A 25,561-nucleotide genomic window follows, 5' to 3' on the forward strand; every position below is an offset into this window, starting at 1 on the left:
TTTTGATACAAATGGGTCATTTATTTTTACTGGGGCAAGGAAAGTCCCAGAGCTATCAGGAGTAGTACCCAATCATCTTCCGGCATTCCCCCCTGCCCCGCCCCCCGCATTCTTTTACAGCACTGATCACATCTTAGTATCTCAACAAATCGTCTTAACACACGTGTACTGTCCCATGAGATCCGTACAACCAATCCATGGGTAATTCTCATTTTACATCCTGAAGCTTGGATGAATTTAGAAACTTGTGTCACGTCACAGTTAAGTAAGTGTGGAGGAACTATCAGCTATGTGCTTTCGACTTTGGAGCAACGAGGGCGTGGTATTATCGCAATTCCTATCAAAATGCCTCCTCAAAAGGCCATGTGTGAGTTGCAGTGAGCAGACTCATATTCAGAAACGTCACATACAGAAAGGGAAAGTCTCTGTATGGGGGATTCCTTTAACCCTCACCACAGTCCTACTATCCTGATTTTCAGATGAGAAACAGAAGCTGAAGGTGTGACCTACCCATGGCCACAAAGCCAGGACCACGTTTGCTGGCTCCCAATTTGTGTTCTTACCATCAGACCAAACAGAACTGGCTTGTGAGTGGCTCAGAGTCTCGTCCCAGGCAAACCCCGCTGCAAAAACACTTCAATTTAGGTTACCTCCTGGTAAAAATAAATTGGTACATGCGCGGAACGCACCAGAGGCTCCGCCCTAGCGGCCTCTGAAATCTACTCAGTGCGCCTGCGTCAGGCTGTTCCTCCCACCCGCCCCTTCACTCAGCGCGGTTCCCGCTACTCCCCGCCCCTTTCCCGCCCGGATATCAGCCTAGTTTTGGCGGATGTTGTTGTGAATCCGAGAGACACGTGAGGCTCTGCTACGTCATCACAAGCACGCGAAGGAAAAATGGCGGCGGCGGGTGTTGTGAGCGGGAAGGTAAGTAACGGCCGCGGCGAACGCCCCTACTTTTCTCTGGGACAGGGGTGCTTTGTTACTTGGAGGCCGGTCGGGGAGGGACGTGAAGGCCACTCTGCCTCAGGAACAGCGTGTGGCGGATGTAAGAGGAGAGGAGTTGGTCGTGTCAGCTGTTTTCTCGATATTGCCGGCTCAGTCTGGGAATTAGAGACCGGCTCCTGCTCCAAGGCCAACTAGGCCTCGGCTCTCTTCTCCCCTGCACTGCTCCGGAGCAAGGGGACATTTATTTGTATTGCCTTTTGTAAGGAACAGGTAGTTGCCTCGTTCCTTTCTTTTTTGTGGCTCACTTTTTCCTAATTCTAGGAAATTTTTAGATCTACTCTTCTGATTCCACTGTCTCTCTCTTTTTTTTTTTTTTTTTGTCTTCCTTTGAGGCGTTAATCTAACTTGCCCCTGGCTTTCCCTGCTTCACTCTGCTGAAGGCATCTTTGTCCCTTTCGGGAGGAGCTGAAAACAGGTGCTGTGCAGCTGGGCACTTAGAAGAAAAGAGTGTATTGGATTCATTTTACCAGACTGCCGAGTTGGCTGGTGGTTGTGAGCAGCAGGGCGTGTTTCCACTCAGGGAACAGGAGATTTACACCATCCTACGCTTGTCTAGGAAGGCGTTAGTTAAGGTATTTATTTCCTAGGCGTCTCTACGATGTTCTTGTGGAAGTATCTGTGATGCTGTCTTAACACCTCCTAGTTAGCAACTAGGATTAGGTGCGGAGGAGATTTCGTTGTATAGTGCATATACACCTTCCGAGAGCATATTTTAATGCCTGTTATTTAGGACTGTCAGGACATGCCACAGGCATCATTTCCCACTGCAGGAGTATTTCGTAAACAGTTGGGGCTGGTGATGACTCATCGAACACTAAAGACTACATATTTACTTGTCGCCGATAGCTTCCTCTGTTCTTTGAGTTTCCGTCATTTTCTCTATGTTGCTCTCCTTATCCCATTTTGAATTATTTGGCAACGTTTGTGGTTTGGTGTATGGACTACTAGACTTGGCAGAATAACACATTTGGTCTTGGTTTTGGTGTTACTTTGAAGTGTGACCTTGGGAAACTGAGCACGCATGATTTCTCTGTCCTTCATATTTTTTTATTTCCAGAATTATTACTGTTTGTATAGGAGTTGTTTAGGATTACATGAAATAATAAAAGCATTAAGAAGGATTTCATACTTCTGCGTATTGGCTATTTTAAATGATAGGTTGGTTGTAGTTTTTGGATTATTCATGCTCTTTGATTGCTGTGTTGGTTTTTAAGTCTTCACGGTGGCTGTTGATTTTCTATTTGACTCATTACATATTTGAAAGTTATCCTGCTTGATATTCTGTCTGGACCGTTCCAGTGTAGATCTTTCCAAGAAGGGATCCTTTCCATTTGAACTACACTTCCCTTTTTCAGGTGTGGATTGATTTTGAGAGAATCTTTGAGGTGATGAAGCCCAGTTGTGAAATGTAAGACTTTTTTCACCCTTTCCTTCCAGCCACTCTTTTTCATAATATGACTTAAAGTTAGTCTTTTATTTCATAACTCTACTTCATCACCTCCTTTATTCTCATTGCAATACCATTACCATCATTCCATCTAAACCATTTTCTATGCCAAAAACTGCCCCTCTCCTAAATGATACTGTCATGACCAGCAGAACCCACTTATTCTTCCCTCAGTAGGTTCAGATCTAGTTTAATGGTATCATCATTCATGTGGTTGCATGTAAAACAAACCTGGAGACATCTATTTCAATAACAACAATTAATCAAGAACTGAGTTTTCTAGTTTACCTTAAAGACATTTCTGAAATTTCTGCATCATCTTCATTCTCCGTACTTAGTTCCTTTAGTCTACCTCTAGTCTTGAGTTCTTAACAGATTGTTCTCCTTGTTTGCAGTTTCTTTGCCCACAATCCTCTCTCTACACTACCACTGGAGGTTTTCTTTTGTAATGTATACATCTAAATGTACAAAGCTGATTATCTCTAGCTTTAAAAAAACAAACTATATATATATATATATATATATAGTTTTTTTTTTTTTTTTTTTTTTTTTTTAAGATTTATTCATTTTTGAGAGACAGAGAGACAGAGCTTCAGCACAGAGCCCGACACGGGGCTTGAACCCACGAACCATGAGATCATGACCTGAGCTGAAGTCAGATGCTTAACCAGCTGAGCCACCCAGGTGCCTCCCCCCCTTTAAAAAAAATTTTATATTATTTTATTTTTAATTTTTTTAATGTTTATTTCTGACAGAGAGATAGAGAGCATGAGCGGGGGAGGGGCAGAGAGAGAGGGAGACACAAAATCCAAAGCAGGCTCCAGGCTCTGAGCTGTCAGCACAGAGCCTGACGTGGGGCTCGAGCTCACAGACGGGGAGATCATGACCTGAGCTGAAGTCGGATGCTCAACTGACTGAGCCACCCAGGCGCCCCTTAAATTTTATTTTTAACAAAATCTTTGTTACTGTCTCCATTAAAATACTACTAAAGGCTGCTTAACTTGGCATAAAAGCCCATGTTCCCTGGGCATGAGCAGTCAGCACAGAGCCCGGAGCCTGTTTCAGACTTTGTGTCTCCCTCTCTTTCTGCCCCTCCCCTGCTTATGCTCTGTCTCTCTCTCTCTCTCTCAAAAAAATAAACATTAACAAAAAAATTAAAAAAAAAAAAAAAGGCCATGTTCCATTCCTGGCTTTATCTTCTGCTTCCCTACTTTCTAGTCTTGTTCCTTTGGGAAAGGGGAATAGGGAAGAATATGTACACACACACACGTGTGTCTGTATATTTGAAAGAGTGAGTGTATATATGTATATGTATGTGTATTTCTTTATTCCCACACCCCTCTTTCCCCCCGCCAAAGGTTCAGCTAAGACCTGTCAAGCTTAGAAGCCTAGGGCAGTGGATATTAACCAAGGTTCACAAGAACCACATGTGGTACTTAAAAAAAATACAGATGCTGGACCACAGCCCAGCCTTATTGAATTAGAATTTCTCATTGTTGAGATCTAGGATGTAGACTAACTTCTAACAGTTCTGTTTTGCTTGCTTTGTACTTTGAGCGTAAGAAGTGATAGAGGAAGTTAATCTTTGTCATGTAGAGAAGCGTTGTGAAGTAGCAGTTAAGAGTTTGGATTCTGGACCCAAACCAGTTTCAAAACTAACTTCATACTTACTAGTGATTTCAGTCAAATTACCTAACCTTACTGTGCTTCCGTCTTTTCATTTGTAATATGGGATGGTATAGTACCTATTTTATGGGATTGTGAGGAGGATCAATAAGTAAATATATTAGATCTACCAATACATGGTAGATGTTGTGTGTTATTTGTAATCTCAGTTTCTCTGCAAGTCATTATTTAGGTTATGGCAGAATTTTAAAGATTTATAATATGATTTTTGGTATGGGTGTAAACTTCATTTTTGAAGTTAGCTCTTGTTCTAAATCTCATTGTTATTTTAGGAGTTGAAAAATACCTTGTTTTAGAAATCATGTAGTTTTGGGCACCTGGGTGGCTCAGTCGGTTAAGCGTCTGACTTCGGCTCAGGTTATGATCTTGCAGTTTGTGGGTTCGAGCCCTGTGTCATGCTCTGTGCTGACAGTTCAGAGCCTGGAGCCTGCTTCGGATTCTCTGTCTCCTTCTCTCTCTGCCCCTCCCCAACTTGTGCTCTGTCTTTCTCTATCAAAAATAAATAAATGTAAAAAAAATTTTAAAAAATCATGTAGTTTTGATGAATGAAAAACTCATCACAGTAGGACAGTGGTTAAGGCGATGGAGCCTGATTGGGTTCAAACCCTGGCTCCACTGCTTTATGGCTGTTTTACTTTGGGTAAATTTCTTAACTTCTCTGTGCCTGTTTTTCTCATTTGTAAATGAGGGATAATAATATTTCCATTGTGGAATGGTAAAAAGGATTAATATTTGCAAAGCATTTAGAATAGTGTCTGGTGTCAAGTAAGTACTCAAGAAATGTTAGCTGTTGTTATTACTATGTTAAAGAAAACCTTTCAGACTCCTTAAAAATTGTAAGGTTATTATTGGTTAGGATATAATTGAATGCTGGTTTCTGCTGCCATTTTCCACAAAGATTTGAGCTATATAGTTATGTAAGATAAATTAGAAAAAAGGTAAAAGGGAAGTAAATAAGTATAAGAAAGGTAAATGGAACTGGAAATACTACAATTATTAAATAAACTGCTGGAGTGGGCCACAGTTTAGCTCTATGTTTTTTAGTGGCCCAAGTAAAGAGGGAACCCGATCCGTTATAAGGATGATAGATCCACAGTAAAATAAAACCAAAAGCAAAACCCCCAAAAAACTAGTTTCTAAAGGGTAGAACAGAGAATAAACTCTCCTGTAAGTCCTTTTTACTGTGTAATATAATGTATGTACTATATGGCATATTGTATCCTTCTGGTAAGAAAGAAGGACCCTATAATACCCCTAGTATGCTGATGGTTTTATGCCAGTGGGTGGTTCAGTAGTTCAGTAAATACAGGGTACCAATTTGATGTCTTCAGGTCTCTGATGATATGACTAAATTCAAGGATATATATTTGCATATATATTTTAGCTGAGCTTTTGAAAGTGGGTTTGAGTGTGATTATAAACCCCGGTTAGTTCTTGGAGTTCAATTGTTGTTGTTGTTGTTGTTGTTATTTTTTTTTCTTACTATCTGTGGGTACAACAGTATGTTTTAATGTCAACCAAATAGGGAAAGTGACGTTCTCGTATGAGTATTGAAGGGAGAAATAGGGACACTGCCTGTTAAGGTCATCATATGTCTTCTGTAACTGGTGGACAGAATTGAATTAATGGAATGAGTTGAATTTACCTGCAGAGAAGGCAGGAGAAAGAAAATAGCCCGAAATAAGTTTTGCTTTAGATCCAGGTCCCTGATTGTTAACGTTTACTTTCACTTATTCAGCAAATATTAAGCACCTAATTTGTTACAGGCAGTATATTAGGTATTGGAGGTATATCAGCCCCTTACCTTCTGTCTTAAGACTTCAGTTCTTTAGAAGGAAAATATTCACTAGCACCCACCCCTTTATCTTGTGTAAATAAATGCAAAATGAATTTCAGGTCCTTGAAGTAAGTGTTTTTTGTTTTTTACTTGTTTTATTTTTTATTTTTTAAAATTTACATCCAAATTAGTTAGCATATAGTGCAACAATGATTTCAGGAGTGGTGCTATTTTTAGTATATGTATTCTGAAGACCAGTAAACTGACTAATCATTAGGGCAGGGCCTAAAATGTTTCACCTGCCTAGATTCTAGCACAAAGTACGTATTCAGTGAGTAGGAACAAGCAAGAAGGTAAAGAAAATGATTGGGGACTAGAGTGGGAGAGATGGAATACTAAGAGTGCTCTTCTTTTGGAGTTAAAATGCCCTATTTTAGTACACTTGGTTTCACTCCTGTTTTTACTGTGATTGTTTTAGAATTTAGTTCTATTGAAAATAACTTGGGTGCCTGGGTGGCTCAGTCGGTTGAGTGTCCTACTCTTGGTTTTGGCTCAGGTCATGATCCCAGGGTCGAGCCCTGTATTGGGCTCTGCACTGAGCGTGGAGCCTGCTTGGGATTCTCTCTCTCCTTCTCTTTCAAGTAAATAAAAGAAAAAAAAAAGAACTTGAGACCTTTGGGAGATCAGCTTTATTTTTGTTAGTTTGTTTTGATGGCATTCTTAGTAGAAATTTATTTTGTACCTTAACTTTGGCCTCTTCTAATTCCTTTTAGATAAGCTTATAGCCCTGTGAAACCCTTGTGCTTAAGAAACATCAAGAATATTCTTAGTATCTAGATATTCCTGGAGAACTTTTCTTTTCCTACACTAGATCTTATAACATGGTAATACCTTCCTGGTGTAGAATACAATATGAATACTTCTTTTTTTTCTTTAGGAAACATTGGAGTACCTTTTGTATACTGAGTTCTTTGGACACAGAGTGGTTAAACACAGACTTTACTTTTGACATAATACAGTAGTTAGCAATTTTAACAAGTTATTTCAATTTATGAATTAATAAAAACATGATTTTTTTTGGTGAAAGTTAAACTGTTAGGTCTTTGATGTGACATAACTGCTGGGACTAAATGAGAAATTATAACCCGACTTTTTTATTTTTACTTTTGAGTGGAAGATTTGAAATCCTTATGAAATCTATTTACTGTCTCTTAATATGCAATACTATAATGTATATGTAGTTCTTGGTATAAGAGAAGGCATTCACTTAGTCCTCATTATACCTCCCCAGACTTAAATTATTCCTGCCTTCCTGTCTGACATTGTTTGGCATACTGTTTTGTTTTTTTTTTTTTTTAAAGAAACTTTTCTTTTTCTTTTCTTTTTTTTTTTTTTTTTTTTTTTTTTTAGTGTTTATTTGTTTTTGAGAGAGAGCGAGCATGACGGGGGAGAGGCAGAGAGAAAGGGAAACACAGAACTTGAAGCTGGTCCCAGGCTCCGCGCTGTCAGCACAAAGCCTGAGCGGGGCTCGAACTCACAAACTGTGAGATCATGACCTGAGCCGAAGTCAGATGCTCAACCGACTGGCGCCCCAACATATTGTTTTTAAGAAACAATAATAGTTCTGCCTGCCTATGAGAATTGTAACATCCTTAATATCTCAATATCTGTATAGCTTCACTCTCAGAATATCTGTGGTTTGTTACTCATTTTTTATATATTTTTTAATTTTTTTAAAGATTTGTTATTATTTTCTAATTTCAATCCAAGTTACTTAACATATAGTGGGATAATAGTTTTAGGAATAGCATTTAATGATTCATCGCTTACATATAATACACAGTGCTCATCCCAACAAGTGTCCTCCTTAACACCCCTTGCCCCTTTAGCCCTTCCCCCCACCCGCACCCCACCAGCAACCCTCAGTTTGTATTTAAGAGTCAATTATGGGGGCGCCTGTGTGGCTCAGTTGGTTAAGTGTCTGACTTCAGCTCAGGTCATGATCTCACAGTTTGTGGGTTTGACCCCATGTCTGTCTGGCTCTGTGCTGACAGCTCAGAGTCTGGGGCCTGCTTCAGAGTCTGTGTCTCCTTCTCTCTTTGCCCCTCCCCCACTCATGTTTTTTCTCTCTCTATCTCAAAAATAAATAAACATGAAAAAAAATTAAAGAATCTCTTATGGTTTGTCTCCCTCTCTGGTTTTATATTATTTTTGCTTCCCTTCCCTTATGTTCATCTGTTTTGTATCTTAAATTCCACATAGGAGTGAAATCATATATTTGTCTTTCTCTGACTTATTTCGCTTAGCATGTTACACTCTAGTTCCATCCATGTTGTTGAAAATGGCAAGATTTCATTCTTTTTGATTGCTGAGTGATATTCCAGTGTGTGTGTGTGTGTACTTTATCCATTCATCTTGTTTATCCATTCATTAGTTGATAGACATTTGGGCTCTTTCCATGCTTTGGCTGTTGTCAATAGTGCTGCTATAAATATTGGGGTGCATGTGACCCTTCAAATCAGCACTCCTGTATCCTTTGGATAAATGCCTAGTAGTGCAATTGCTGGGTCCTAGGGTAGTTCTATTTTTAGTTTTTTGAGGAATCTCCATACTGTTCCCCAGAGTGGCTGCACCAGTTTGCATTCCCACCAGCAGTGCAAAAGGGTTCCCCTTTCTCTGCATCCTCACCAACACCATTTCTTCTGTTGTTGATTTTAGCCATTCTGACAGGTGTGAGGTGGTATCTCATTTTGGTTTTGATTTGTATTTCCCTGATGATGAGTGATGTTGAGCATTTTTTCATGTGTCTGTTAGTCATCTGGATGTCTTCTTTGGAAAAGTGTCTAGTGATATCTTTTGCCCATTTATTTACTGGATTATTTATTTTTGGGTGTTGAGTTTGATGAGTTCTTTATAGATTTTAGATACTAATCCTTTATATGGTATGTCATTTGCAAAGATCTTCTCCCATTCCATTGGTTGCCTTTTAGCTTTGCTGATTGTTTCCTTACCTGTGCAGAAGCTTTTTATCTTCATTGGTCCCAATAGTTCATTTTTGCTTTTGTTTCCTTCCCTTGCCTGTGGGTGACATGTCAAGTAAGAAGTTGCTGTGGCTGAGGTCAAAGAGGTTGTTGCCTGTTTTCTCCTCTAGGACTTTGATGTCTTCCTGTCTTACGTTTAGGTCTTTCATCCATTTTGAGTTTACTTTTGTGTATGGTGTAACAAAGTGGTCTAGGTTCATTCTTCTGCATGTTGCTGTCCACTTTTCCCAACACCATTTGCTGAAGAGACTGTCTTTTTTCCACTGGATATCCTTTCCTGCTTTGTTGAAGATTAGTTGGCCATACGTTTGTGGGTCCATTTCTGGGTTCTGTATTCTGTTAGATTGATCTGTGTGTCTTTTTTGCGAGTACCATACTGTTTTGATGATTACAGCTTTGTAATACAGCTTGAAGTCTGGAATTGTGATGCTTTCAGCTTTGGTTTTCTTTTTCAACACTACTTTAGCTATTCAGTGTCTTTTCTGTTTCCATACAAATTTTAGGATTGTTTGTTCTATTTCTGTGAAGAATGTTGGTTTTATTTTGATAGGGATTGTATTGAATGTGTAGATTGCTTTGCGTAGTATTGATTGTGGTTGTTACTCTTAAAACAACTTATGTTCTACATTTCTTTAGTTCTACAGTCATTACTGATTAACTTGTCCCAAATGAAAGTCACTGGTTTTTTTTTCCTTCTGTATTCCCTATCTCAGTGAATAACCTCATCCACTCAGTTTTGTCCTTGATTTCTCTTCTCTTCATCTTCCACATCTAATCAGTCATGAAGTTCTGTCACTTTGACCTTCTAAATATTTTTCTAAGCCATCTGCTTTTCTTCATCCCTACTGCCACAGCTGTAGTTCAAGCCACCATGAATCTCTCCCTCCCTTGGATTATTGCAGCTGTTCATTCTTGGCTCTGCAGCCAGTGTGTTGGCTCCGAGAAGGCAGGTCTGACCATGGCATTCCCCTGCTGGAACTTTTTCATGGATTTCTAGTGGCAAAGAGTTATCTTCAGGACAAATTCCAAACTCCCAAATTCTTGAGTGTGGTTTACAAAACTCTTTGTGATCTGATCTGGTCTCTACTTTTGTCCCTAAACTCTTTAACCTTTACTGTCTGATCTGGATTGTAGCCATGCACTGAACTGTTGTTCTCTGTGTAGAATGTACACTCTGCCAAGAACATAAACCTTCTGGTTAAAATTGTTTCTCCAGGGGCACCTCAGTGGTTCAGTTGATTGAACGGCTGACTCTTGATTTCGGTTCAAGTCATTTTCCCAGGGTTGTGGGATTGAGCCCTGTGTCCTGCTCTGTGCAGAATGTGGAGCCTGCTTGGGATTCTCTTTTTCTCTGCCCCTCCTCTGTGTGAGCACTCTCTCTCCCTCTTCTCCCTCTCTCTCCCTCTCCCTCCCTCTTCTCCCTCTCCCTCCCTCTTCTCCCTCTCCCTCCCTCTTCTCCCTCTCCCTCCCTCTCCTCCCTCTCCCTCCCTCTCCCCCCTCTCCCTCCCTCTCCCCCCTCTCCCCCCTCTCCCTCCCTCTCCCCCCTCTCCCTCCCTCTCCCCCCCTCTCCCTCCCTCTCCCCCCTCTCCCTCCCTCTCCTCCCTCTCCCTCCCTCTTCTCCCTCTCCCTCCCTCTTCTCCCTCTCCCCCCCTCTTCTCCCTCTCCCCCCCTCTTCTCCCTCTCCCCCCCTCTTCTCCCTCTCCCCCCCTCTTCTCCCTCTCCCCCCCTCTTCTCCCTCTCCCCCCCTCTTCTCCCTCTCCCCCCCTCTTCTTCCTCTCCCTCCCTTTCCCTCCCTCTTTCTCTCTCTCTCAAATAAAAAAAATTAAAATTGTCATTTTCCAGGTCTCAGTTGATAGATATATCACTGTAGTTCAGTCTTTCTGATTTCTCATCCTGTTTTAGCCCTTAAGTCTAGATGAGATATCATTTATTAGGTCCTACTATGGTAGCCTATTCATGCTTAAATCATACATTGTAATTATTTGTTTTATTGTCCTAATCTCTTCTTCAGTTATAAGTGCTGTGAAGGCAGTGACTGAATCTTCTGTATTTATATCCAGAAGCTTGCTCTGTGCCTGGCACATTGTATGCATTAATTGTATATTAATTGGAGAAATAACTGAAAATGACATCTCATTCAGGAGCCTGTGCCTTCCATCACACTGTGCTATGACTATTTACTGGTTTACATGATGCTACTAGTTTCAGCAGACACTTTTTTTTTTTTTTTTTTTGGTGTGTGTGTTTCTACTGACAGCTTTTATTCTTCACATTTCATTGAAGCTCAGTAAATTTGTTGAGTGTATGAGTAAAAAAAATGTGCTGTTTTGAAGGATTTGGTAGAAGTTATTTGCAGAGAGAAGGTGTAATGAAGAGAGAACAGAGAACACACATAAAAAGGTACAAAGGTTTGAGGGAAAGGTGGGTTCAGAGTGACCCAAGAGACAAAGTTTGCATGTATTAGGGAGTGTCAGGTGTTGATTAGCTGCAGAGGTAAAGTGTAGAGGATAGAGGGTAAAGTCAGAAGGATTTTAAGTTCAGGCATGGTGTGGTCACATGTACATTTTATAAAGATCAGTTTTGGCGGTGTTTACACACCTTACACAAATTTTTGGGAGATGACCAGATTGGGAGAAGAGAGACCAGAATGTTATTTTAGCAACCCAGGATAGCTATGATGAGGGGTCAGTGTCAGAGGTGAAGGTTTGAGGGATAGGAAATAGGATGGGAATGATGAAAAAGAGGATAACTGGTAGATGGAATGTCTTTGATAGAGGTGGGAATATCAGAAGAGCAGATTTGGGGTAAGACATACTGAGTTTAAGATGCCTGTGGGTTATTGAAATGAAAATATCAAGTAGGTGCTTAGATATTTGGGTGTTGAGTGCATTAGAATTTCTGGGCTCACACTGGTATTTTAACCAAAAGTTAAAAATTTTCAATATGCTTGATAGTTTTAAAGAAATTGAATTTTTGTCACTTTTTTGTTAAATTTAGCTTATAAAATTCACATAGGTACTACAGTTCAAGAATGTATGTTTTGTGGGGTGCCTGGGTGGCTCAGTTGGTTAAGCATCTGACTCTTGATTTCAGCTTAGGTCATGATCTCACGGTTTGTGAGGTGAACCCCTGTTGGGTTCAATGTGGAGCCTGCTTGTGATTCTCTTTCTGTCTCTCTCTCTCTGCCCCTCCCCTGCTTGCACATTTTCTGCTCTCTTTCTTTCTGTCTTTCTCTCTCCAAATAAACTTAAAAACAAAGAAAAAAGAATGTATGCTATGTATAGTAGGTATTGTATGTATGTATGTGTAGTAGGTGTTGGGTTTCCATGTTTGAACAAAGATTTAGGGCAAGAATTTTATCCCTGATAGTAAATTTAAAATATTTGGGTTGAATGTTATCATTATCTCTAGTTTTGGAAAATAAGGATTATGATATTCATAATATAAATAAAAATCCAATCCCACTTAAGTGTAGGAACAATATAGAAAATTATTTGCTATAATATAGTGCAACTTAATCTTTTTCAGCTTTTTTTGTCAGGAAGTAGCATGGTTAGATTGTCCCAGGTACATTTCTTTTTATGTAGAAACTTGAATTTCTTTGCCTGCCTCATTTTTGCTTTTTAATTCTAACTTTTGCTAAACTAGAGGTCAGCAAGTTTATTCTAAAACATTTGCTGTGGTTCCTAGAGTTCTTTTGGTAAGTTTCAATCTGGCATAGTTCCTTTGCTAAAGGAAAAAAATGCTGCAGTTTATGTTGCCATCAGCAGGCCATCATCATTGGGAGTTACAGACACATATTTACCTGGTTAGGCATCTTAGCAAATATTTAAAAATAGATAGTCGGGAGGGTATGAGGCGGTTTTATTCGAAATGGATTTTTCTCCTTTCTTTGGTACTTCAATACATTGTTCTCTCCCCCCTCCCCCACCAAGAGGGTGGGGAGCACTTAGAATATTCTAGCTTGTGTAAAGATTTTACGTTCTTTATAACACTGCTAGGTACACACAGGCAAGGAACTTTATCTTGTTTATTTTCTGTTCTTTGTAATGTCTGCACATAGTAAGTGCCTAATAAAAGTTCCAATTTGAATCAACTTTATATAACTAGCTTAGTACCATGAAGTGGCAAGTCTTTGGTGATAGTGTTTGCTCCCTGTAGACACTTAATCTGCAACGAAAAACATGGTGTGATTTAAAATTTTTTTCTTGAGGCGGGATTAACCTCCCCCCCCCTTTTTTAATGGAACTATCTTCTACTTTTACATGTTTACGTTTATATGGGGTTTTACGGTTTAAACAGTAAACCTCCCATGTAACTTATTTTTTTATACAGCTTTGAGGTACACTTGACAATAAGTTGCATATAGAGTGTGTAATTTGATAGTTTATGGTGTGTGTGTGTGTGTGTGTGTGTGGGTATACACTGTGAACTGTGTGTGTATATATACACTGAACCGGTCAGCACAGTAAAGATAATATTTTTACTGAAGTTTCCTCTTGACCCACAGTAATCTGTCACTACCTTTACCCTGTACACAGGCAACCATTGAGCTGCTTTTTGTCATTATAGAGTAGCTCACATTTTCTAGAATTTTATATAAATGGAATTATATAACTTTTTTTTTGTATTTTTTTTAGTCTTCATTCAGCAAAATTATTTTGATATTCATTAATGTTGCATTATTCATTTTTCAAAAAATTTTACTTAAGTAATCTCTGCACCCCATGTGGGGCTCGAACTCATGACCCCAAGATCAGGAGTTGAATGCTCCTTTGACTGAGCTAGCTAGATGCCCCAGTTTATTCATTTTTATTGCCAAATAGTATCTCACTGTATAGGCATACCAAGATTTACTCATTTATTTACCTGTTGATAGACATTTGGATTTTTTTCTACATTTGACTATTCTAAATAGAGCTGCTATGAAAATTGGTATAGTCTTGGTATGAACAGACACATTCTGTTTTCTTGGGCAAATACCAAGGAGTAGAATGGCTGGATCATAATGTTCATTGCATGCTTAGCATTTTAAGAAAGTGCCAAGCTATTTTTCTAAGTGGATGTACCATTTTACATGCTTACTGTGATGTACGAAAGTTCCAGTTGTTCCACATCTCTGTCAGCATTTGGTATGTTAGCCTTTTTAATTATAGCCATTGTAATAGATTTGTAGTATCTCATTATGGTTTCAATTTGCAGTTCCCTAATGATTAAGGATGTTGAGCATCTTCTCATGTGATTATATGTCATCCGTAAATCTTCTTTGGTAAAGTGTTCAAACCTTTTGTCTATTTTATTTTTGAGAGAGAGAGCGAGTGTGCATGCTTATGCAGAGCAGAGAGAGAGGGAGAGAGAGAATCTTACGCAGGCTCTATGCCCAGCATGGAGCCTTGTTATCAATACCTGAGCGGAAATCACGAGTCAGACTCTCACTTGACTGAGCCACCCAGGTTGTCCCTTGCTCATTTTATTTTAAACTGAGCTATTCATTTTCTTGTTAATGGGTTATGAGAGGGTTTTTTGTTTGTTTTGTTTTTGGGTTTTTGTTTTTTTGTTTTTTTGTTTTTTTTTCAGCAGGCAAAAGTTTATTAGAGTATAAGATTAGAAAGAATAGTAGGAAAGTCCTCTTTACAGAGAGGGGACATTTGAAAATGACGTGTGAGACTTCTTACGTTCTGGATATAGGCCCTTTATTAGATACGTGATAGGATTTGCAAATGTATTTTCCCTGCCTGAGCCTTGGCTTGTCATTTGGTTGATAGTGCCTTTTTTTTAGTTATTATTTTTTAAAAATTATTTTTTAATGTTTGTTTATTTTTAAGAGAGCACGCAAGTGGGGGAGGGGTAGAGAGAGAGGGAGGCAGAATCCTAAGCAGGCTCCAGGCTCTGAGCTATTGGCACAGAGCCCAATGTGGGGTCAAACTCCCGAATTGTGAGATCATTACCTGAGCTGAAGTTGGACACTTAACCAACAGAGCCACCCAGACGCTCCTTGATAGTGTCTTTTAAAGCAGAAGTTTTCAGGACGCTCAGGTGGCTCCCTTGGTTAAGCATCTGACTCTTGATTTCAGCTCAGGTCATGATCTCACGGTTCATGAGGTGGGGCTGAGGGCTCTTTGCTCACAGCATTGGGCCTGCTTGGGATTCTCTCTCTCCCTCTCTCTCTCTCTCTCTGTCTTTCTCTCTGTCTTTCTCTCTGTCTTTCTCTCTGTCTTTCTCTCTCGCTCTCGCTCTCCCTCTCGCTCTCCCTCTCGCTCTCCCTCCCTCCCTCCCTCCCTCTCCCCCTGTCCCTCTCCCACTTGTGTGTCTGTGTGTGCATGCATGCCTGCTCTTTCTCTAAGTAAATAAATGAACACTAAAAAAAGTAGAAGTTTTCAATTTTGTTGATGTATCCATTTTTTTCTTTTATGCTTCTGGTGTCATTTCTAAAAAATTTTTGCTGAACCCAAGACCATAAGATTTTCTGTTTTCTTCCTAAATTTTGTAGTTTTAGGTTTTACACTTAAATCTGTGACCCATTTCAATTTAATTTGTATATGTTGTGTGGTGTATGAATTGAAGTTTATTTTTTTGCACTCTGATTCAAGTTTTTTAATTACTGTGTGTTGAAAAGACTATTCTTTCTTTGCTGAATTGCTTTTCTACTTGTGTCAAATAAATTTACTATATATGCATTTTTATGTTGATTCCAGAATTCTTTATTCTGGACAGTCAATCTCTTTGTTTCTCTTTACATCAGTACCACATTTTCTTGATTACTGTAGATTTATGCTGAGTCTTATAGCCGGGCATGTTAGTGTTCCACACATTATTCTGTTGCAAGTCTGATTTGGTTGTTCTAGGTCATTTGAATTCCACACAAATTTTAGAATCTGCTTTTTACTATCTCCAGAAGAGCCTGCTGGGATTTTGATTGGCACTATAATCAATCTAGAGGTCAGTTTCGGGGAGAATGGACATCTTAACAGTATTGATTCCACTAAGCCATGAACATGGTGTATTTTGCATTTAATTAGGTCTTCTTTCATTTCTCTCAAATACTTTTATAATTTTCAGTTTAGAAATCTTACACGTTATCTGTTAGATTTATATTTGAGTATATGATATTTCTTGAAGTTATTGTAAATGCTGTATTTAAAAACCTTATTTACTGATATGCGTGTATGTATGTAAATAATAGATTTTTGTATGTTGGTTTTGAGTCCTGGATCCTTGCTGGGTTTTCACTTAATTTTTGTAGCTTTTATGTAGATTCTACTAATTTTCCTATGTAGACGATTGTCATCTGCAAATAAGTTGTTTTACTTTTTCCTTTCCAGTCTAGATGCCTTATATTTATTTTTTATTTATTGTAATGTTCAAGACCTCAAGCATAGTGTTGAATAGAGGGATAAGATTGGAAATCTTTATCTTGTTCTTGATCTTAGGAGAAAGCATTCAGTCTTTAAGCATATGATATCAGGTGTAGTGTTTCATACATGCCCTTTATCAGACTGAGAAGGGTTCCTTCTATTCTTAAATTTGTTGAGAGTTTTTATCAGAAATGGGCATTGGATTTTATTGAGTGCCTTTTCTGCACCTTGTAAGATGATCATATGGTTTTTCTTTAAAAATATTTTTGCTATGGTGAGTTTACAGAGATTGATTTTTGAGTATTAAACCATGAAGTATTTTCCTTGTTTACATATTGTTGGATTCAGTTTGTTAAATCTTGTTTAAAATTTTGCATCTAAATTCATGAGATATATTGGTGTATATAGTTTTATTTTCTTAAAAAAATTTTTTTTAATGTTTACTTTTGAGAGAGAGACAGAGTGTGAGTGGGGGAGGGTCAGAGAGAGAGGGAGACACAGAACTCGAAGCAGGCTCCAAGCTGTCAGCACAGAGCCCCACATGGAGCCCAGACTCACAAACCGTGAGATTATGACCTGAGCCGAAGTCGGATGCTTAATTGACTAAGCCACCCAGGCGCCCCTCGTTTTTTTTTTTTTCTTGTAATGTTTTAGTCTCATTTCAGTGCCAGGGTAGTGCTGGCTTCATAGAATGAGTTGGGAAGTTACTCCTCATCTTCAGTTTTCTGGAATTTGTGTAAGGTTGGAAAAAAATAATTTTGGGTCTTTTAAAGTTTGTTAGTTGATTTTACAGCACAGTATTTAGTGTGGGACTGATTTTGCCCGACTGTTGAGGCCAGGCTGCTCTGAGTACTTTACTCAGAGCCCTGTGAATTATGAGGTTTCCCACCCTTTGGGGAACAATTCCATGTGAGCCTGCATATTGTTTCTTCTAATAATTTCATGTGACCTTTCCTCCTAGCCTTTGATAATTTATGGACACACATGCACTGACCAACACTCTGCTGACTACTCAGGGAGAGACCTCTACAGATCTCTTGAATTCTCTGTGCACTTATCTCTTCTATGGTACTCTGTCCTGTGAACTCTGACTTGGCTTCCCCCAATTCCCATCTCTGTGTCCTCAACTCCAGGAGACCACTAGGCATTGGCTGGGTTTTCTCTCACTTTGCCAGCTAGAAACTCTCTCAAGACAGTAAGCTGGGGCAGTTATATGGCCCACCTCATTTGTTTCCTTTGAACAGTCACTGTCCTTCATTACCTGATTAAACACACACACACACACACACACACACACACACACACACACACACACACTGTTTCATCGATTTGGCCTGCTTACTTGCTCGCTTTCCTTTTCTGTTTTTGTTTCCTGGTGGGAGGGTAAATCCAGTCTCCTGCCCTCTTGGCTGGAAGTATAAGGTATTATAGTTGTTGTTTTTTTTCTTCTCTAGTTTTGGTGGGATTAATATCTATTTCTGTTATATATCCTTTTTTTTCTCAAGCTCAGGCTGAATGTTTGATTGTGTTCCAGATTTATTTCCTTGGTAGTTATGAACTCTGAGCTGGTCTTTTTCTTTCAGAGTTTTTGTAATAACCGTTTTATTCTTGTTGGTCTGTATTGTTTTTTTTTCTGTCATGTGTCTTCTGAGAGGTGACATTGTCAACAAGACCTTCAAGAATTTTATCAGATGCTGATTATGTAGAGAATGCCAGTAGATATTTGGGTAGCTGAAGGTCATCATCACCTCTAGAGAGTAGGTTTATATCAGTTAGTAATTTATATTAGTGTCTTTTTACCCCATTTCATTGGTAGTCTGTGTATACTCTATAACAATAGCATTCTTTCTCTTCTTTCACTTCCTTTTATTTTGCAGGTACACTTAGTGATAGGTGGTGCTCTTCCCTCAGATCTTCTGCTTGGTGTGTCCTTCCCTTTTGTTTTCTCAGGGTAGGTCCTTTTATTGTTGAAGTCATGTCCTGGTTTCCATCTGACAATATTCCTCCACTACCTTTGAGATTTGGTTTAAATTCTTTTTAAAACTACATATTTTGCATTTATTACCAGTAGTTTTTAGCATTTTGGTTGTAAAACAAAACATAATACAGAAAAATGACACCTTTATAACATCATAAGGAAACACCACTTTAGTCAAGAAGTAGTAGACCTTTGCAGCCACTCCAGAAGACCTTCCATGTACCCTCTTCTCCTAAGTAACCACTGTCCTTTTTTTAAAAAATATATTAAAAAAACTTTTTTTAGAGAGCATGCGCTCAAGCTGGGGAGAGGGGTAGGAAGGGGGAGAGAGAGAGAGAGAGAGAGAGAGAGAGAGAGAGAGAATATCCCAAGCAGGCTCCACGTTCAGCATGGAGCCTGACGCGGGCTCAGTCCCACAACCCTGGGATTATTACCTGAGCCAAAATCAAGAGTAGGATACTCTACTGACTGAGCCACCCAGGGGCTCCTGTCCTAACTTTTCTAGTACTTACTTTCTTACATTTCTTTACTGTTGCTAGGATTTTTTTTTTTTAAGTTTATTTACCTTGAGAGAGACAGAGGCTGTGCAGGTGGGGGATGGGCGGAGAGAAAGGGAGAGAGAGAACCCCAAGCAGGTTCCAGGCTGTCAGCACAGAGCCTGATGTGGGGCTTGAACCCAAAAACTGTGAGAGCATGACCTGAGCTGAAACCAAGAGTTGGTTGCTTAACCTTAAGACTGAGCCACCTAGGCACCCCTTAAAATTGTTTTATGGTTCATTTATATTTGAGAGTGAGTGAGTGAGTGAGAGAGAGAGAGAGAGAGAGAGAATGAGTGGGAGAGGGGCAGAGAGAGAGAGAGGGAGACACAGAATCTGAGGCAGGCTCCAAGCTCTGAGCTGTCAGCACAGAGCCAGACACAGAACTCAAACTCATGAACTGTGAGATCATGACCTGAGCAGAAGTTGTACGCTGAACCAACTGAGCCACTCAGGCACCCTTGTCTCAGTCTTTTTTCTTCTCCTAGCTTTCCATTTGCCAGCTTCTTGACATTAGTTTTCATTGCCCTTCACTTCAGTAGAATATAATTTTTTCTTGTTTTTCTTTCTGACATTTTTTTCCTGTTATGCTTATGAACTCTTTATCTTCTCTCAAATCTTAGGTAGTAGAAAGAGAGGCATTGCTGATGCCCTTTCTTTGCTTCCTGTAGCACAGAGGACCAACTCATGTTCACAACACTGGTAATTGGTGACTACTTCAGATGGGAATATGAGCATATGGTATACTGGAATAATTTTGTTAGTGTCTGTATATATTGAGCCTTAAGTTGATTGTCGTTTTCATTGTGTACCCTTTGGACAAATAAAACTTTTCAAATCTCAACCCCAAAATAGTGGAAGAACCTCAGTCAAATCATTTAATGTCCTTGCATTTTTTTCTCTTACAAAGTAGGAATGATAACATGTATCTAATTGTGTTATGAGGATCAAATTGATAACATAGAAATGCTGTGTAAAGTAATGCATAATAGAAATACTACATGATGATAATAACATTTTAACCTTTCTTTTTTATCTTGCATTAGAGATTATGAACAAAACCAGAGTAAAGAAATTGAAAACCTGTTTTACTAAATGTATTACCTCGGATGAAATTCCTGATATCATAATTATTCCCTGTAGCAAAATAATTTTTCATACCAAACAAGCTTAGAGATAGCTTTTCAAATACTAATTATTACCATTGACGAAGATAGGATGCAGAATATCCTATGGCAGAAAGATACTCATCAGGAATCAATTCACTTATAGGGTCTAATGAAGAAGAAATACCATTTTAACACTTTGTATAAGATCACAATTTTAATTGGACTTCTCTTTTTGTGTTTTGAGCTATTGTAGATAGTTGATACCTGTAGAGTTGTGTTTTATTAATAAGCTCATGTACCGAGAAATGAGTGATGAACAAACATATTCTGTAAATTAAAAAAAAGTGAAATCATTCCCTCAAAAGTGGAGTGGAGGACTTTAGGAGTAAAATATATGATTCGGGACGCCTGGGTGGCTCAGTCGGTTGAGCATCCAGCTTTGGGTTAGGTCGTGATCTCGCGGTTCACCAGTTCCAGTCCCGTGTCAGACTCTGTGCTGACAGCTCAGAGCCTGGAGCCTGCTTGGGATTCTTTGTCTCCCTCTCTCTCTGTATCTTCCCCGCTCACGCTTTGTCTCTGTCTCTCTCAAAAAATAAATGTTAAATAAAATAAATGCATGTTACAAAAGGGCCTACAAATTTCTTTTGTGTACTATTTAGTAGGAGTTCGGATGGGAGAGAAACCAAGAGTTTTTGTTAAAAGGCCTAATTGTTAGTCAACTGCTGCATTGCTTTATAAATTAAAGACATTTAAAAATTGTTTTTAGGCCTAAGCAGCATTATTTTCTACATCTAAGCAATTTCAGAAACTGCTTTTCTGTAGGGAAACCATGTGGAATTTTTCTGGTAGTTTCTTGAGGCAGTAACAATTGAGATTTAATGGATGAAGATGTTAGGAAATCTGAAATCCACTCCCTCCTTTGATGTGCATGTGGTCTTGAGTAGTCACTGAATAGCTTTTGTGTCTCAGTTTATTCTTCTGTAAAATGGAGATGGAAATAAGGTCTATTTCTGACACATTCAGTTTAGCTATGAGGATCAAAAGAGATCAGACTGCTTTGAAAACAAAGTCAATAGTTGGGGTTCCTGGGTGGCTCAGTCAGTTAAGTGTCCAACTTCAGCTCAGGTCCTGATCTCATGGTTTGTCATGCTCTGTACTGATAGCTCGGAGCCTGGAGCCTGCTTTGGATTCTATGTGTGTCTCTCTCTCTGCCTCTCTCTCACTTGCGTGCTCTTTCTCTCTCTCAAAAATAAACATTACAAATTTTTTTTTCAAAAAAAAGAAATAATTAAAACTGTCACCATTAAGGGGCACCTGGGTGGCTCAGTTGGTTAAGCGACCAACTCCAGCTCAGGTCATGATCTCCCAGTTCGTGGGTTCGAGCCCCACATCGGGCTCTGTGTGGACAGCTCAGAGCCTGGAACCTGCTTCCGATTCCATGTCTCCTGCTCTCTCTGCCCCTCCCCTGCTTGTATTCTGCCCCCCCCCCCAAAAAAAAATAAACATTAAAAAAAATTTAAAACTATCATTAACTTTAATATTTGAAGTAAATTACATATTTGATGCAACTAGAACTTTTTTTTTGTCCCTTTAAGTCTTACAAGACTTAATAAAGGTTAGGAGCTCAGTAAGGTAAGTCTATTAATTTCATTCTATTTCTGGCAGAATTAGTAATTTGTAGCGGTTAACATCACAGCCTTCAAATTAGCCGAATATGACTGCTTTCTAAAGACAGTACAAGTCTTGGTTTGTGATTGTGAATATTTGGACATGTAATTTGTCCCTCAAAAAGTACTAAAGAGTTAAGGAACACAGAACATGGAATGAGTGCAGCTTGGACTTTTTCATAAGATACCTAGTACTATCATGCTTTTTAGGTATTTTCCCAGCTAAATTACTTAGGAAATTCAGCTTTTTCTTAAATGAAAAAGAGAACAGACACTTGGCCAGCATATGTATGGGAAAGAAAGAGTTGCTTAATGTGCTTCAGTTAGGTATTTTATTTGACTCTTTAGGATTCACTTACTTTATTAAGGTTCCAGAATCTGTTAAGTGTTAATGGTATCACAGAATCTTAGATTATGTTGTTAACGATACCAAGCTTTTCTGGGTAAATAAGTGTCACTTTTTCTACTATGAGAACTATGAAGCTCTTGATTATTCTATTAGCTGAGTCTTAGGTGAAAATATGCTAACATGTAGTTTCAGGGTATGTCTCTGATCTATTTGTCACAAAAACTTGAAATTTTAAGGGATTTTTTTTTTCGCCTCTTAACCTTTTCCTACTTCCATATTGTGGCCTCAGATACATTATCCAGTTTAACCTCTTGTTTTAAAAATTGATAAGCTGAAGTCTGGAAAGGTTATAGTTTATACATCTGGAATTCCCTTTTTCCACTTTACTCGTTAAAATTATTTTTTTATTACTGAAGCAAGGTATAACTATATTTTAACTTCAAGATATTCAAGTCAGTTAAAGGCATTAAAATAGACAGTTACAGTTCTCTTTCAGCCTTTCCACATCCCATTCTTTTTTCAAGTAACTTCTGTTCACAGCTTTAAGTGTGTCTTTCCAGAACTTGTTCTGTGTATTACAGAGATTTAGAGAAACTTAAAAAAAAAAATGTAGATGTCATATACTATATGTAATTGGCTGTTTTCTGTGTCTTTCTGTTCATTTAATGTACCATATTCTTTCTTAACTGCTAAATAGTATTCTCTGTAGAATGAATATCCCAGGATATATTTGATCATTTCCCTCTGTGGGATATTTAAATTCATAACTTCCCTTCTTTCCTCCTTCCCTCACCTCCCCTGATAGTGTAAATAATACTGTGAATAGTCTTAAACATATCTTTATGCATATGTGTGAATAAATCTGTGTACTTTGCAAATTTTTACTTTTATACAAATAATACAGAATGTCTCCCACCATTTCCCAACTCATACTGTCCCCAGTCTTTGCCTTCTGCTTAATGCTGGTCTGGTGCTTAACAACTATTACATTGAATGCTACCTTGGGTTTTTGAGATCAGAATTTCTCTCTGATCTTGATTACTAAATTAAAAGGACTCTTTTCCTAATGTACAAATTCATATCACAAGTGACTAACACTTGTGACAAACACATATCACAAGTGACTAACACAGGACAGGCAGTAAAAGTAATGTGGTGCTTTATAATGTAGTGGTTAAGAGCACAGTTCTGGTGTCAGACTGCCAGGATTTTAATCTCCACACTACTCCTTAACTACCCCTTAGTATTTGTGTCATCAACCTTAGACAAGTTAGTTAACCTCTCTTTCAGTTTTCTCATTAACACAAATGGGCTTCTCATTCTAATGATGTAGTAGGATACAGTTATAGAGCCAGTGTATAGTATACAGTTATACTCTGTGGTCTAGAGTTGTAGGGATTAAGCTATCATATGCGGAGTTCCCGGTGCATAAGTGTTCCATAAATGCTAACTAAAAACAACAGAATGCATACCCATTTACATTTTTAAAAGTTTATTTTTGAGAGAGAGAGTGAGAGAGAGAGAGAGCGTGAGCACACAGGGGAGGGGCAGAGTGGGAGGGGGAATAGAGGATCCCAAGTGGGCTCTGCACTGACAGCAGCAAGCCCCATTTGGGGCTCGCACTCATTAATTGTGAGATCATGACCTGAGTAGAACTTGGATGCTCAACTGACTGAGCCACCCAGTTGCCCCATACCCATTTACATTTGTAACTAGGGTGTGATGGTGATAGGTTGTGATGGTGCTTGTCTTGCATGTTGGTCCACATGGTATTCTGAATAGTGATGTGGTTATATTAATAAAAGTTCTACATAAATATAAAATGTCCATAGTACCCAAAGCAGTCTATAGATTTAATGTAATCCCTATCAAAATACCAACAGCATTTTTCATAGAACTAGAATAAATAATGCTAAAATTTGTATGGAACCACAAAAGATCCCGAATAGCCAAAGCATTCTTGAAAGAGAATAAAACTTAAGGTATCACAATCCCAGATATCAAGATGTACTGCAAAATTGTTGTAATCAAAACAGTATGGTACTGGCACAAAAAGAGACACACAGATCAGTGGAACAGAACAGAAAGCCTGGAAATAAATCTATGATTATATGTTCAGTTAATCTTCATCAGAGGAAGCAAAGTTATGTGATGGGAAAAAGTTTATTCAACAAGTGGCACTATGAAAACTGGACAGCTACATGTAAAAGAATGAAACTGAACTACTTTCTTTTACCATGGATTAAAGACCTAAATATGAGACCTGAAACCATAAAAACCCTAGAAGAAAGCATAGGCAGTGATTTCTTTGAATTTACACCAACATCTTTCTAGATATGTCTTCTAAAGTAAGGGAAACAAAAGCAAAAATAAACTATTGGGATCCCATCAAAATATAAAGCTTCTGCACAGCAAAAGAAACCATCAACAAAACAAGAAACCCACTGAATGGGAGAACATACTTGGAAATGATATATCTGATAAGGGGTTAGTATCCAAAATATATAAAGAATTTATGCACCCCAACACCAAAAAAACCCAAATAATCCAATTAAATGGGCAGAAGACATGAACAAACATTCTCTAAAGAAGACATCCAGGTGGCCAATCGACACATGAAAAGATGCTCAACATCACTTATCAGGGAAATGCAAATCAAAATAACAATGAGATACCACCTCACACACCTGTCAGAATGGCTAAAATTGAAAACACAAGAAACAAGTGTTGGCGAGGATATGGAGAAAAAGAAATCTTCATGCACTGTTGGTGGGAATGCAAACTAGTGCAGCCACTGTGGAAAACAATGTGGAGTTTCCTCAAAAAATTAAAAATAGAATTACCATATGATCCAGTAATTCCACTACTGGGTATTTACCCAAAGAATATGAAAACACTAATTTGAAAAGATACATATGCACCCCTATGTTTATTGCAGCATTATTTACAATAGCCAGAATACAAAAGCAGCCCAAGTATCCATCGATAGATGAAAGAGTAAGGATGAGGTGTACACACCCCCCCATTCACACAGTGGAGTATTACTCACCCATTAAAAGATGAAGTCTTGCCATTTTCAACAAGGATGGATCTAGAGAGTATAATGCTAAGTGAAATAAGTCAGAGAAAGACAAATACCATATGATTTCATTCATGGGGAATTTAAACAAACGAACAAAGAAAAAGACAAACCCAAGACTTAAATGTAGAGAACAAACTGGTGGCTATCAGAGGGCAGGTGGGTGGGGGATGGGTGAAATAGGTGAAGGAGATTGAGAGTACACTTAACCATGATGAGTACTGAGTAAAGAATTGTTGAATCACTATATTGTACACCTGAAGCTAATATAACTATGTTAATTGTACTGGAATTAAAATGTCTACATAAATGGAAACTGCAACTGCACTTTGTTCTAAACTTATATATGTCAAAAATACTTAGGTCTAGAAGTGATTATTTTATTTCTCTTTTACTTATTTTCCTAATGAAAAAAATTTTTTAGTGGTTTAAAATGGGTCCCAGGAATGGAATCTTAGTTTATAACATTATGCTTTTAGAAAATAAGGCTTACCTTTGTATGGTTCAGTTTACTTAGGAATTAACTTAAGTC

General features: G+C 38.5%; 1 protein-coding gene across 6 annotated transcripts in view; it reads left to right on the forward strand.

Moving 5' to 3' along the window:
- The window catches only part of TBC1D15 (TBC1 domain family member 15), a 100,826-nt gene that overhangs the window by 25,547 nt on the left and 49,718 nt on the right, over positions 1–25,561 (forward strand). The window contains exons 1-2 of one of the 6 annotated variants that reach the window (XM_042947187.1): positions 910–924; positions 19,449–19,527. The exons of 2 other annotated variants lie outside the window; for them this stretch is intronic. In XM_042947187.1, coding sequence (XP_042803121.1) covers positions 19,513–19,527 — 15 coding nt within the window. In that variant the 5' untranslated portion in view covers positions 910–924; positions 19,449–19,512. Of the gene's footprint in view, positions 1–798; positions 925–18,197; positions 18,263–19,448; positions 19,567–25,561 lie in introns of those variants that run through there. 3 more of the 6 variants (XM_042947184.1, XM_042947186.1, XM_042947189.1) reach the window with 3 other exon arrangements.

Source organism: Panthera leo, chromosome B4 (assembly GCF_018350215.1).
Source record: "Panthera leo isolate Ple1 chromosome B4, P.leo_Ple1_pat1.1, whole genome shotgun sequence".
In the NCBI taxonomy this organism is placed as follows: domain Eukaryota; kingdom Metazoa; phylum Chordata; class Mammalia; order Carnivora; family Felidae; genus Panthera; species Panthera leo.